The 14,499-nt window shown below is 46.2% G+C and overlaps 1 protein-coding gene across 1 annotated transcript in view; it reads right to left on the reverse strand.

Moving 5' to 3' along the window:
• The window catches only part of LOC144731817 (uncharacterized), a 60,076-nt gene that overhangs the window by 34,429 nt on the left and 11,148 nt on the right, over positions 1 to 14,499 (reverse strand). Inside the window, exons 5-15 of the mRNA XM_078613087.1 lie at positions 11,820 to 11,873; positions 9,556 to 9,591; positions 8,698 to 8,721; positions 8,045 to 8,098; positions 6,926 to 6,979; positions 6,742 to 6,786; positions 6,112 to 6,168; positions 5,666 to 5,719; positions 4,376 to 4,429; positions 2,720 to 2,773; positions 1,316 to 1,369 (exon numbers count right to left, since the gene is read on the reverse strand). Coding sequence (XP_078469213.1) covers positions 1,316 to 1,369; positions 2,720 to 2,773; positions 4,376 to 4,429; positions 5,666 to 5,719; positions 6,112 to 6,168; positions 6,742 to 6,786; positions 6,926 to 6,979; positions 8,045 to 8,098; positions 8,698 to 8,721; positions 9,556 to 9,591; positions 11,820 to 11,873 — 540 coding nt within the window. The remainder of the gene's footprint in view (positions 1 to 1,315; positions 1,370 to 2,719; positions 2,774 to 4,375; positions 4,430 to 5,665; positions 5,720 to 6,111; positions 6,169 to 6,741; positions 6,787 to 6,925; positions 6,980 to 8,044; positions 8,099 to 8,697; positions 8,722 to 9,555; positions 9,592 to 11,819; positions 11,874 to 14,499) is intronic.

A 14,499-nucleotide genomic window follows, 5' to 3' on the forward strand; every position in this document is an offset into this window, starting at 1 on the left:
AAGGAGGGAGGTCATCCCACAAATTCCATAATATTTGCGGTTTCCAGACAGCCCTGCAGACTTACACCGCCACCGTCGCGTGCGTACACATTCCAACAGTCGTCCCAACAAATCACCGACGACTTCAAGGGCCACTCGCGATCGCTCCTTCGTGCTGTCATCCGGAGACCACCGTCGTCCAATACACCACCCTCTCGCCTCGGCCCGTTCACCCCGAACGAGCGCTGCCAGCGCCGTTATCGTCGGGGCTTTACAGAAGGTGACGACGCGGAATGCGTTTCACGCTTCGCTCGATGGCACACGATTCCTCGCACTCTCCTCTCCGGCTTTCGCCACTGACCCTCCTCCCCTGTTGTTGGATCCGCCTCCGCCGTTCGAGCCGATGCGTTATGAAGTAGGATTGCTGCGATGCGCCGACGCTGCAGCGCTTATGGTCGTACGGCAATATTTACATTTACATATCGTATCGTCCGTATCGCTAGGTGTTGTTTACACCGTGATTGTCGTCGCTCGTTTAATTGTCTTCTTAAATATTGAATTTCCCGACCAAAATGGCAGTTACCTATTAAATTAGCGGTTTGTTAACAACTTTGTCCAGACTAATGGACGGCACGGCGGTGGTATAACAACATTTTGTGACGGTATGTGCGTTGTATCCGTCATGGGTTGTAAAATTGCAAAGATTAGAAGGCTCATTGTAGGCTTACGCTGCGTGAACTGCAGTTGAATCATTTTTAAGCAATCTTGATTCATACGAGAAGTACATAAAAGCACAAAACACCGTGACATGTAATACTGTACCATATGAAACATTATTTCGCAGCGACTCCGACTTTCAGATGGGCGCAGTTGAGCAAGCAGGTTGGCGTCCTACTTGCTAAGCTACCCAGGGTAAATCGTGTGTTAGTGATCTGAGTGCGATCCACCAACGCAGCCTACGCATCACTGGAATCCAAGGCATTCCCCACCACAGCTGATTAATTGATGATTTTATTGTGAGTGCTTGGCAGAGGCAAGTTGAGAACAAACGAATTGGGAACAGATAATACATGTACCCTTCTTGTAGATACATAGGCGCAGAGTATTATGACCCCAGGTGGATAATTTTTCAATCTGGCAGCAGAGCCATATTGCTCGAAGATCATTTGTACCGAGGGGTTCAATACTGAGCCCCGAGGTCCAAATTATGTAGGGGTGAAAATACTATCTCACCGTTTGTTCGGTTGTTAGGATTACGTGTTCTTTGAAATAATGTCGGTGGCTGTGAATTGTGTGAGGCCGGGAAAGTGGAGACACGTGAGTTAGGGTCACTTACCGGCTCCCCTTGTGAACCAGGAGGTCCGGGCACTCCGTCGAACCCAGAGACACCCTGGACACACACACACACAAAGTCAATGAGCTCACCCCAACATCATTATCGGGTCACTTTGTTGAGCTATCATTTGTGGCCAGGTTGCTTCTGAAGAATAAGTTAATACCTCAGCGGGCTTTTCCTGGTAGGATGGGGATGGTTTCGTTTTATTTGTACGTGTTTGGGCGATTTGTTCATCTTTCTTGTACTCTGCACTCCTATCATGTTTTAGTACTGTGTGTTGATGCAACGTTCTTACCCAGCCCTACTGGACATCTGTTAACAAGAGCTTTATCGCTCATCGGATTTCTCCTCCAGTAAAAATCGAATATTCTGATTCTGATGTTGTCGTGGCCAGCTCTGTTTACGTGACCACTTGTTTCAAGCACGGCAAAGCTCACGCAAGCTCGGTCATCACCACACATGGCATGCCACCTTTGTTATCCACCTCACATTTCATATTCACATTTTTTTGTGTTTGTTATCGGACGATAGGAATTGCCAATGATGGCCTTGGCCAGGTGTCGAACTGGGATCGTGGTGCAGTGCACTAGCATCCATGGCGCCAACAATCCTCTCCAAAGGCAACGCCCCAGTTCAGCCGTCTTGACTGTTTGGGCAAGTGCTGTTTGCGAGCGCCTATGAAGGCTTGGGGGCTCAACAAATGGCGTTGTGCTCAGCACCACGCCCAGCCAACATGGTCTTTGCTGGTGTTTACTCATCACACCAAATGCTCATTTATGGCTAAGATGACCTTGGGGAGACCCAGGCCAAGTTCAAATATCACGGTTTTATACCAGAACTATTCCTGAGACACTGATGGTAACCATGACCCCGAATTGAACTCAGGTGACCAGGTTCGGAACACAGCGTGCGCACCACCGCTCTCCACGCTCCAAAGACAACGATCCCTTGTTCAGCTTTAACAGATTGTTGGGGCAAGCGCTGTTAGCGAGCACCTATGAAGGCCGGCATGGCACACGAGGGGGCGGGTGGCCTACACCATGTCCGGCCGCCTTTGTCTCTCCAGTGACGATGTTTATAAACCGCACCAGGTACTAATGTGAGACCGAGTTGACACATACCCCACACTCGGTGAACTGATTTTCAGATGAATCCCACCATCTCACTGCGCCAGTTCAGATCTTCAAGTGAAGCCGGACAAGCCGAGTTTTGAACCGATACATTTTAATAACTTCCATCGTTCATCACAACGCTTCTACAAATGTAGCCGTCACACACTGCCCCCCGCCCCTCTGGGCACAGCGAACGCAACACACAACAGGCACCTCAGAAGTTGCGCCCAGTTACAATCAATTGCCCGCGAACACGCCGTGATTGTGGGGGCCCCTAATTTCCGCCACTTACCCTGTCGCCTTTTGATCCCATCATTCCGGGAAATCCTCGCAGCCCTGAAGGTCCCTTCAAGCAAAGAGGCACACACAAAAAATTCAAAATGACTAAAAATGTAAGTGAAATAAAAAAACAATTAACTGGAGTCTGATCGCAGAGCCGAGATTACAGCAGAGTCGCACGCGGGCAGCTCACGCCCTCTCGCTTTATAGCGACGGCTTTGGCGCGGCGCAATTGCGTGTCAACGTACGGGGCGCGCAACGTCAAACTTCTTTCGCGCCGTACGTAGCCAACCGTGCTAATCGGAGGTGCGGGAGTGCAGTAGGGGTTTACGTGGCGTCCGAATGCAGCTGCATCTGAAGGTGATGTAAAAAAAATTGCAATCGCATCATTAAATCAAAGCTTTAAGGTGAATTTATATTATTTAGCCTTCGGACATTATTTTGGCATCTGACGATTATTTTACTGTTTTATTCATGTTTTCCCCTCTGTTTAATGAGTGTTTTTTATATACTTGTTGGCAATGTTTGTTTTATCGTGACTTGTGTGAAGTGTTCCTTGGACCCTATTGTATGAAAGGTGCTCGACAAATTATTCTCAGAACCCCCTCCCCACCCTGAAGAATGGGTTGTGTTATAGAATTGCTAGGTAGGGTGTGATTGAAGACAACTCAGGAATAATAACAAGCGAGGCAAATGAGTGCGAAGATATTTGCTCTCTCAGTATCTCTCCGTGCGCATGCACGTGACTTGCAATGTCACACAGCGGACTCTCTCAACAACTCTTGACGAGCCTGGGTCCTCTTCCCCATGATCCACGCCCACATTTAATGCGAATGTATTAAGTTTCCCCTTAAATAAAAGTTCTACTTAAGTTATATAATTCTTTCAAGCGTACATTTTTATAACATGTTATTTAGATTTGCTTTTTAAAGACAATGGTTAACCGAATGGATCTACGTTTTTTAGTACCTGTTGGACGTATGATGCATTTATTGTGAAGCCAGATCTCCCTTGAGAAAGAGCATTCAGCTCTCCAATGGGCTCTCACTCGGTTATGAAGGAAATCTGCCGACCTGTCTATAATGGCAGGCAGGCAAGAGCACCGCGCCACATCATGGGATGTTTCATTTGGCGATCCACTCAGTGGCTTCCTGAGATGCTAAGTGGAGAAGTGAAGCCCCATCCACCCCCCCACCCCAACAACAGATCCACAGTGGGCAGGTTGCTGCGATACGCTCCACAGTCTGGGTCTCATGGCCACAGTCGCACTCGAGGTCTCATCCCTCATCCTTTGCTTGGTGGGGTGACCGGGGGTGGGGGCGGGGGGAGATGATGACAACCGATGCTCGTGGTCTCCCTCATGTGCCGAGAACTTGCCGACTGACTACTTCATCAACGGCGAGACGAACTTCTGAAAATATCCTCCCGGGCTGGAAACCATGAAAACCGCAACCCCCTGTCACCCCCCCCCCCCCGCCACCCATGAAATCTACTATGGCAGAGAAGTCGTCTGAAGGAAGAAGCGTTGTGCAGCATTCGTGCAGCTCGCTCGTAACTGCGGCGTTGCGTGGGGTGGTGTTGTTGGGATCGTTTGTTGTTGTTTGGTGGTGGTGGTGGTGGTTGTGGTTTAGGAGGGCCATGGCAGTGGCTGCTGGGTGACGCAACTGACCTCTGGGCCTTGTGGGCCAGATTGGCCGGACGGTCCCTGGTGGCCCTCTTCTCCCTGACCAATTGGAACGTCAAGGGTGGCAGTTATTGTGATTGTAATGCGACACGTGTAAGAACACACTTCAATTCATATGCATCTACGGACAACATATCAATGCGTTTTTAATTCTAACGATATAATAACATTTTCGCTGCTCTCTCACGCATAGGACGGTGTTCCTCCTGAATGTCACTTTTTATCCGATGGTGGAAATTCCGCAATCATATGGCAGGGACCGGTCACTCCATAGGACAAACACGGTTGTCTGCCCCACTTGAAATGATACTCAGCAGATAGTGCTTTTATTTTCTTCTCATCATGAAGAGATGATGATGATAATTTTGGTGATGGTGATTGATGATAACGATGATATTTCGATTTAAAGCTTTCGTGACTGCAGGGATTCATATTCTTGGTTCTTTCGGTAAAGTTACGTAGAAGGGAAATAATAAAATAATACAAAATAAAACAATTACATTCTCACGACGTTTCGATTGCAACACAAGCAATCATCATCAGGTGCAAAAGCCACAGCAAGATTTTTTCCCCTTCTACTTGACTTTACCGAAAGAACCAAGAATAACGATGCTATTGTAGTTGATCGTGGGTTCGCATTTTAAACCTGGCCAGGATTTGAACTTGCAATATCACGTTTGTTGAGCTTTGCGGCTCTTCCAACTAACTATGTGACATCCGAGCCATTACATCATGAAAAACTTACACAACATGCACACTTAAAAGTGTCATTGTAAGATTCCAGTTGCTCTAAAAACATCTTTAAAATGCCCGATAACGTTTAGTAACAATGTTCATAACAACGTAGCCCATACGTTGTCTCCGCCTACCATTTAGCACCAGGCTATCACAGTGGCACTATGTTTCACAGACGAGTATAATCTGCCAGTCGGGGAGGGAGTGAGGCCGACATGTGGTTTTTGCGCACTTAAGCAATTTGCGGGTTAACATTTCAGATTTGGCAATGATGCCGGCACACAAGGCCCGTTATTTCGCGAATTACGTCACGTGATCTTTAACGTCTTCACGCGAAGCGGACGCGCATGTATTTGACGGTTCATGAAACCCGCAGTGTTAACCAGGGCGGGCGCCGAGCCTCAAACCGCGAACCTCTGCAACGAGCGGCGATGCACACTTCCTGTCGACCCCGGCCACTTTAAATACTTATTGCGTCTGAGAAACCTGAACTACAGTCGAACATTGAACACAAAAACCCAAAACACAAAGCACTCTCACCTTGTGACCTTGCTTCCCAGGATCTCCAAATTCACCTTTGAACCCTTTGTGACCCTAGACGATAATAGGGTTACAAAATAGTACATTGACGAAATGTTTTCAAGTCTAGTACTGTACTGGATGGATGGTCGAGAAGACTGGTAAATCGGTAGGTAGGTTGGTATATAGGTAGATAAGGCAAATGGTTAGGTAAGCATCTTGTAGAAAACAGGGAATAATGGAAGTGTATTTGTGTACAGCTGACAAAGTATATGGGTAGACATTAATACTGAAGTCTGCAAATTGACACGTTGATTGATTGATGGGAGACAGCCGAATCCTGACCACACAACTGTAATAATCTCTGCAATTATGTTTTGTGGATCGCAATTGTACGATGAAACCCATGACATGTCCTGCTGGACAGCTGAGGGCGTTGTCCTGGACTATCTTGTCCCTGTGTGTACCTTCATCCCCGGCAGCCCAGGAGGGCCAGGGGGCCCGGCGGGACAGGACGATGGACACTGTAGAGCCACACAGACAGACACAATCATATTCATCATTATCAGCTGCAGCAGTAGCAGCCATAGGCAGCAGCAGGAGTGATTATCTATCCACCACTGGTTAAAATTCTCCCCATCTTTCAACAATCCACGCAGCACCTGCACACGAGCTGAGTAATCGTTCCGTCTCCGAGGTGGACGTACTATCGGGCACGCTCCCTCCTTTGGCTGCCACGCCTTCGTTAGTCTCGACCACCGGACATCGTCCCTTTGAGCGACGTGTCCCGAAGAGGCCCTGATTACTTTGTTTTTTTCCGACAGTCAATGTAAGATTTTTTACTTGCGCATGTTTTCATTTATATTTTCATCTTCTTGTTTATAAAGTATAAGTTCAATCGAATGGGTGCTCGCCTGATTATAAACAAGGATTCCTGTCTGCATTTACTATTTAATGAGGTTATATCTTTACGTATAATTTTTGACATTTGAGCTAAACTTTGACACTACATAAACACATTTGCATATTTTTAAAAAACATCGCAAATATATCAGTGCCAACAAATATATACGCACATTTATCTGTTGTATTTTTACCTGGATATCTCCGCTGCCATCTCCTTGGAGAATCCCAGGAAGACCCTGGAAGGAATCGGAAGAATGAGATGATGAACATCACTCAACTTCTCACATGGGGCAACGGGAAAAAATATTTACGGCATTGAATTCGCGAGAGGAGGAGGGGGTAGGTGGCGTTGCGAGAGACTTGTGAGGAGCTCACCCTGGGGCCTGGCAGACCGGGAGGGCCTGGTTGTCCTTGAGGCCCAATCTCACCCTGAAAAGCAATACCGCACATTATCACATTTTTTCAACAGTTTTATTACGATTAAAAACTAGAAAAAAACTTCTTGATTCTTTCGGTAAAGTCACGTAGAAGGGAAGTCGTAAAATAATAAAAATAAACATAATGAAATAATTCTCACTTCCCTTCTACGTGACTTTACCGAAAGAACCAAGAAGATGAATCCCTGCAGTCACGAAAGCTTTAAATCGAAAAATAGAAAAAAACTATCGAAACCACTTTGATTTTACCAGGTAGGGTCCACTGAGCTATATAGCTATTTTTCAGAAGTGGCCTGGTCATCACAAATGATAGCTCAATGAAGTGGCGTATCATGTGAACATTATATAGCAACCAAATGCTCTACACGCATCTTTCTAAATGCGCAGGGGGAAAACCGGAGGACCCGGAGAAAAATCCACAGGCCGTCAACATCATTCCTGGTCCTTGCGATATGGCAGTCCCTGCCCCCCTGCACGCGAGCTCCATCTCCAAGAGGGCACGTCCCCCTCTTTGTCTGACGATTTCACCTGCCATCCCAGCAGCCGCTTGTTGAACAAACCTGACTCCCGCCGATGAGACCCGTGAAGTCGAAACCAGACCAGATAGCTTGCTTGCTTTAAACAAATGCTGCTGCTGGATAATATTGGTCTGGAGAGTCAGTAGGCCGATGGGCTATAAAATATGTTTCATGTGTGAAAACAGACCAGAGTTGTGCTCATATATGCGTATATGAAAGCAGAGTTGCATGTTATTGCACTAGGTCAGGGGTCGGCAACCAAAATAACAAGAAGAGCCATTTCTTTCCAATTCGGTACAAAATTCAGTATTTCAAGAGCCGCAATGCATCTGAGTACATACTGTACATACGTACATATCGTCAAGAAGCAGCCCATAAAGAGCCGCATGCGGCTCCGGAGCCGTAGGTTGCCGACCCCTGCACTAGGTTGATCAGGCTAATATTATTATAGCGAGTTTATTCAAGCTATTGAAGTGCATGTGGATCTCTACAATCTGGCTGCGTGCGGGAATAAACGCCGTAGACGGAACATTACGTACGATCTGCCCAGGTTTCCCAATCTCTCCGGGAAGGCCGCCCAATCCAGCAGGTCCCTAAACGCAAGACGACAATGCTTTTTTTGAAAACACAATGCCAACACCAGCCATTCGCCACTCAAGTGACGGCGAAGTCACCGCGGCGCCTGTGCCAGGCCAGGTGGACTTTAAAAAACTACAGTCACACACAAAGCGGAACAATGCTTCAATTGTATTTTTTTTTACAAACAGAGAAAACGTTCGACGATATCTCTTTAGATGAAAAACAAACCTACGTGAAAGAAATGACAACATTGACTGCCGAATAGTTTAAGAAAACTTAAAGCAGGACTGCACGTTGTAAAGGTAAAGGCAAAGGTGCAGCCCTGCAGTGCCGTGCTGACGCCACTGCTGTCGGAAGGGCCTCCACTAGAGGCCGCTCTAGAGAGCCCCTCTAGAGCGTACTGCGCAGTGCAATCGCAGATTAGATTTCCCCGTCCCAGCTCCGCCATAAAAACGTGCCCTTGCTCGACAAAAACATCAGTCAGCTCAACTTCAATGACGTTTCTGCCATGAGCCAGCGTAAGGGGACAAATTTTTAATTTGAATATTTGTTTCTTCTATACATTTGCACAAAACCGAGCTCACGAAGGACGTTGGAAATTATTGACACTCACGGGCGGTCCAACAATGCCTTCGCCCTGGAGAAACAAAACGGGAGGTGACAGAAAATGACAACATTCAGCAGCCGCGCTCTCCACGTGACGCTAATACGCAGCGTGGTTGAGCGATTGACACTTTGTTGTGTCATTGGTGTGCCCTTGATACCATACGAACATCGACACTGCTATCTTGACTATAGGGTTGCCCGAATCTTGCAGATGCACACCGGCGCTAATAGGACTACTCACAAATATGCAAAGGCAATTTTGCCCGTACAACTGCCCACCAGTTTTCATTACGGCTTATAACAACACACACATTGGTAATCGTCACAGAGCCATGCATATGCGTGCCGTTTCTATGTTTAATCGTAGTTGAAGTTTTTGTTCAATGGGATATCTCTGTACTATATATTCTGTTTGTAACCCAGGTCTCCCTTGTCTACGTGGGCTCTCACCTGATTATAAATAAAGTTCACTTACAAACGTTGTATATGTGTACACGTACAGCCCCTTTTGTCAATCCACTGCCGGATGAGGGCATCCCCACTTTGATGTGGGCCGTGGAGATTTGTTTGACCAAACTTCGCCACGCTCGTCAGAGCAACTTGGTGGGAGGCATATAAATGTGACAGAAGTACAGTACAACAATAGTTTTTTTCTGAATTGCCTTCTGCCAGCCCCCCAGCCTGTAACAACCTGTTATGCACGGTGGCCACCCGTGCAAGATGCAGACTCAAGCCTGCTTAGCTTCAGAGAGCTGACAAGATTGGGCCTATTTCCGCTTGATTTGGTCATAGACACGCGTATGTTGTGGTTTGTAAATTCCACGAGGCAGAGGAATCAGAAAAGGAGAAAGTGAACGGCACTTACTGGGACCCCAGGTGGGCCGGCCAGGCCTGGATCACCCTGAAAAAAAGAAAACAATCTTCATTACCACCATCATCATCATCATAAATACTTCATTGGTCTGTCTTATCAGGCATGTAACGATGAATCAGGTCAACAACAGAAGGTTTAGATACATGGGCGAACAAAACGTGCATTATATTGCATGCCTAATAATTTAGAGTTTGCGGCGTGTGAAAATTACATTCAAATTATGCGCTAATGGTCTGTTTGTATTCTAAAGAAGCGAACAAAGCTGCACACAGAAAACAACAACAACAATATAACTCTCCGATGCGTTTTCGTGTTGTACCGCGCATTGTTCGGCATCTTGTCCGACGTTTCGCTCCAAAAAAATCAGGTACTGTGATCTCAGTCACTCAATCAAGGTTTTACATTTTTACACAGAAAATCCCGTGTAGCCAGTTATCCAGCTAGTTTGCAAAGGGAGATCTGTGGTACATCACCCACAGGACAAGAACAACAACATCAAAGTGCTCCCCGCGGAAGAAATGGCAACAGCGGAACGGGACGTATTGGAGGTGTAGGCAAATATAAGTGCTTAAAGAAAAATGTAACAATTGAAACTGGCAAATTGCACCAAACACAATAGCGCATTCACTGGATTCTAACGTACTTTTTTTTCAATTCTTGTTACAACAAAAAAGCAAAAGCTGGGGTTACATGTTCTAATCCAGTAGGTGTATATCTGCCCGTCTGTGCGTGTGTGTTAACATAATTGTATAACTTTATTGAACACCGGGCACAAGTTTGGGTTGTGCATTACTTTCCGTTACATCGTATAATCGTGAGAATATGATAATTGTGCAAATACGTAGCTGACAGTGAAACACTGGTGTTGCTCACTCGTGCAATGTATTACTGCGGTTATGGGCGCCACTGCATATTTGGCAGAATGATTGCATAATTATGTTCCAAAACTGTACATTACACTCCAGCGATAGGATTTTGGTTGTAACAAGAATGGTGAACGAAAGTCAGAATTACTGAACAGGCATTCGATGTTTTTTCGAACCAAAGTTGTGGAACAGTTTACCCGAAATTATTATAAAAGCACCCCGATTCATCAATTTAAGACGACAATGTTGGACGTGATTTTCACGTCGCGTACGGACAGCTCAAATAAAATTGACAAAATGTAGAGAATTCTCAAGCAGGGTACATCTTTTCAGTTTTGGTTATTCTCATTTGTTGTGTATATTGTGTATTCTCTATTGATTTGGGGCACCGAATTTGGTCTGCAAGTTACTCCCTTACTCGGTAGTTATCTCAAATGCCACCTTTGATCCGGTGCCCCGAGGTGTATACTCCATGAGAGGGGCGTGGTATACGTAATAATACATGACGATGAGGAGTAATAGTACAAAATAGAATTATTGATGGAGCGGCAGCCAAGGGATGAACTTCGGCCAAAAATTCCGTCCACCAGTGGAGATGGAGCGATCAAATCGGTTCATGTGCAGGTGCTGCATCAGCGGTTCACAGCAAGTGGCGACAATTTGAGGAGGCCTTCATCCAGCAGTGGATTGACCATCGCTGATGATGACGTTTGAGTGGTCACCACATAATATATTTTTTTAATCCAAAGATCTATGTATTTAAATACATGTAAACGTTCTAAATCGAGCGTTTCCGCTTGCCATTTGGCTGCTCCTGAGAATCAAGAATCTTTGATTTATTCTCCCTTGGCACAGCGGGGAGAATGTTGTAATTGGAATAATAATTTGTTGGGGTTGTGCCTGGCCAGGCTGCGCGCTTTCCAGAGTGGAAACGCCAGCACAACTGTGGCCAAATCATGCTGCAGCCGCTGCGTTTAGCACCAATTAAACAAAAATCGCAGGAAACCCCCAATTGTGTATTTAAAGGCCGCGATGCGTTCAAACGCGTAGCCGTGTGCCCGCGTTTACACGGCCTGCGTGGAGCAGTCCCCGTTCTTCTGTTGATCGCGTCGACCAGGGCTCGGAAAACCTGCTGCTCTAGAGCCACACGGGGCTGTTTAAGGGCCACGTCGTGACCGATATGTGTTTTCAAAAATTGCACAGGCGTTTGAGGCGATTGCCTTTAATATTTGTATTTTCTTGTGAATATAATTTTTGGCAGTTTATAACCGACACATGGCATCGATCGCACTTGTGTGCGTATTAATTTGCGAGCACAGCTAATACAATATAGCACAATGTATACGAGATACACATTTAAACTGTTATACAAATTTAAATACAACTTACTTTGGCACCTGCAGGACCGGCACGACCAATATTGCCTTCGGGGCCGGTTAATCCCTGAAAATGTGGAGAGAGAGAGAGAAAAAAAGTATTAACGAGCATCATTGAATGTTTCGACAAAAAATGGTGACTTAAGGAACACTGTCAGACAGGGAACGGCAAAAGTAAAAAGGAGAGGATGACCCAAGATCAATCGGATGACAAATGCAATGGCATGCGCTGAAAAGACGGAACAACAGCTGACATGGGCCGCTAAGGACAGGCAGGGGGGGTGGCAGTCAGTGGCGACCCCACGGCCGTTGAGGTCAAGGGTTAGATGGCGGTGGTGACGACGGCGGCGGCGATGATGATGATGAATGCCTTGCCATGCGTTACAGATTAAATCGTAGCGAGCAAGAGAGGATGCAGACCACGTTGCCAGCGCGCTGTGTTTTGCTTTATTGCCTTGTTGAGGACCACGTGGCCTTTAGAGACGAGCCGTGCGTTTTTATTTAATTACTCGTACATCCTGATCTCTGGACTGCACATTGCACTACATCGCACTACCACACCGGTTTAAATATCTTTTTTCTTTAAATATTTTATTTAAATAATATTTTACATTTTATAATTCTTGACTGTTGTTTATTTTAAGTCTATTACATTTTTGATTATTTATCTTGTGTTGATCGCCGATTGTTTATTGTTTATTTGTGTCTGTTAATTGTGATTCATTTTTTAATTGCTTGGTTGCACCGTGGGACCAAGAGAGAGGACTGTAATTTCATCTGTGTTGTATGTCATGCATGTAACACACTTGACAATAAAGTGACTTTTGACTTTGACTTTTGACTACATTTAAGTTTGGCCCGCCGCTCTGCGTTCTGAGTTAAAGTGCGGTGATTACCCAAATAGGAACCACCTGTCAATGGAGAGATGCCTCTGCTTTATTGTAGATTTGACCAATGCCCAATTCAATCATTAATCACCCCCTTCATTATCATTTGCACCGCTTCGTTCCAGCCAATATATCTAGCCGACGGGTGGAGGAGGAAGCGACCCATTAACCGAAGTTTGAATATCGCCGGCCAGGGCCAACATCAGTAGCGAGTGAGATCCAAGACGGTACCTGGGTCTCCCACCTTGAAAAAAATTGCACCTACCAGCATGGTGAAGTATCGTAAAACACCCCCTCCCCCTCCCGCCCTCCACCTCCGCACACGACTGACATGGCGTTGGCGAGGGCTTTTTGTCCAGCAGTGGATTGACAAGGGGGTTGAAACGTAAACAAACAAAATCACGTTCTAAGCTGATGTCTCGAACGTTTAATCTCGCTGAAATAGCGGCGGTGATGTCTGCAACCATCTGCTGCGGCCTCGTCTTCACGTCAGCCCGTCGTGGGCAATGTTCACGGTAAGAATGTGCAATTCAACGGAGGGCATTGTTTGATATTGGAGGACTGGCCGCAGCTGGGCCCTGAGGATTGAGGCGTGCCGAGATAGGCGGCTGCTTTACCCCGCGCCTTGCACAATGTACACAGTGACGGGAATGCACCGGTACATTTCCACACGATGATAGGCCACGTCGCTGAGCTGTCATTTGTGGCCAGGTCGCTACTGTAAAAGCAGCTAATAGCTCAGTGCAGCATTACCTGATAAAATAAAACATAGTTCATAATGGTAATATAAGCACGTTTAGAAATATTTAGACACATGCCTTTAGAGTATTTGGTTCCATACATTTCCACGTGAGACACTTCGTCGAGCTATCATTTGTGGCCAGGTCATTTCTAAAAAAATAAGCAAATAGCTCAGTGGGCTTTACCTGATTGGCCGTGTCGGGTGGTGGAGGGTTGCGACACATTTATAAACAACACGATCTAACCCAAAACCCTTTATTATGAATAACACTGGTCGCGAAAGCCTAAGTGTTAAATTTACCTGCTAAATTTAAAAACTGTTTAGTTTTATTTGTCTATATTTGAAAGTGATTTCTTTAACTTTCCTATACTTTGCACTCCTATCGTGTTTTTGTATTGTTTGTTGTTGTAACATTCTGATCCACCCCTACTCGACATCTTTAATAAAAGAGCTGTATAGCTTATAGGGATTCCTCCACTATAAATAAATATGCTGATTCTGTTTGTTACTGGACAGCCCCGTGTGCAGGTGCTGCACAGATTGTTAGATGGAAGGATCGCGAGAGATAGTGGGCAGCTTGGGGAGGCCTCCATCCAACAGTAGATTGACCATGGCTGATGATGATGATGGTAGTGACTGAAATTAATCCAGGTTGACTGATGAAGGGGTGATGCTACGGGAACACCATCTCACGAAATGCGTTAATACGTCAACAGCATCATCTGTCTCTTCCGTCATTCCACGAGCTAGGGGCCACTTTCACCGATCAGACATCGACATCATCAGTGTGTGAGGGCCGCCACAAATTTAGAAATCGTTGGGGTTTGACAGCCATGATGGGGGTGTTTTCACCATTCGTGTATTGTCGGGGGGCCGCACGTCAGGGGCCGCACTAAAGTCCACCAGGGGCCCCCAGTGGCCCGCGGGCCTTGCAATGAAGAACATTCTGCTGCATGATTCTTCACAAGAAACCGTGCCGAACAACACCCCATCAAAACCCCAAAGCACACCACCCCCACCTGCCTACCCCCACCAGCCTACCCCCACCTGCCTACCCCCACCTG

The sequence above is a fragment of the Lampetra planeri genome, chromosome 2, assembly GCF_965212315.1.
Source record: "Lampetra planeri chromosome 2, kcLamPlan1.2.h2, whole genome shotgun sequence".
In the NCBI taxonomy this organism is placed as follows: domain Eukaryota; kingdom Metazoa; phylum Chordata; class Hyperoartia; order Petromyzontiformes; family Petromyzontidae; genus Lampetra; species Lampetra planeri.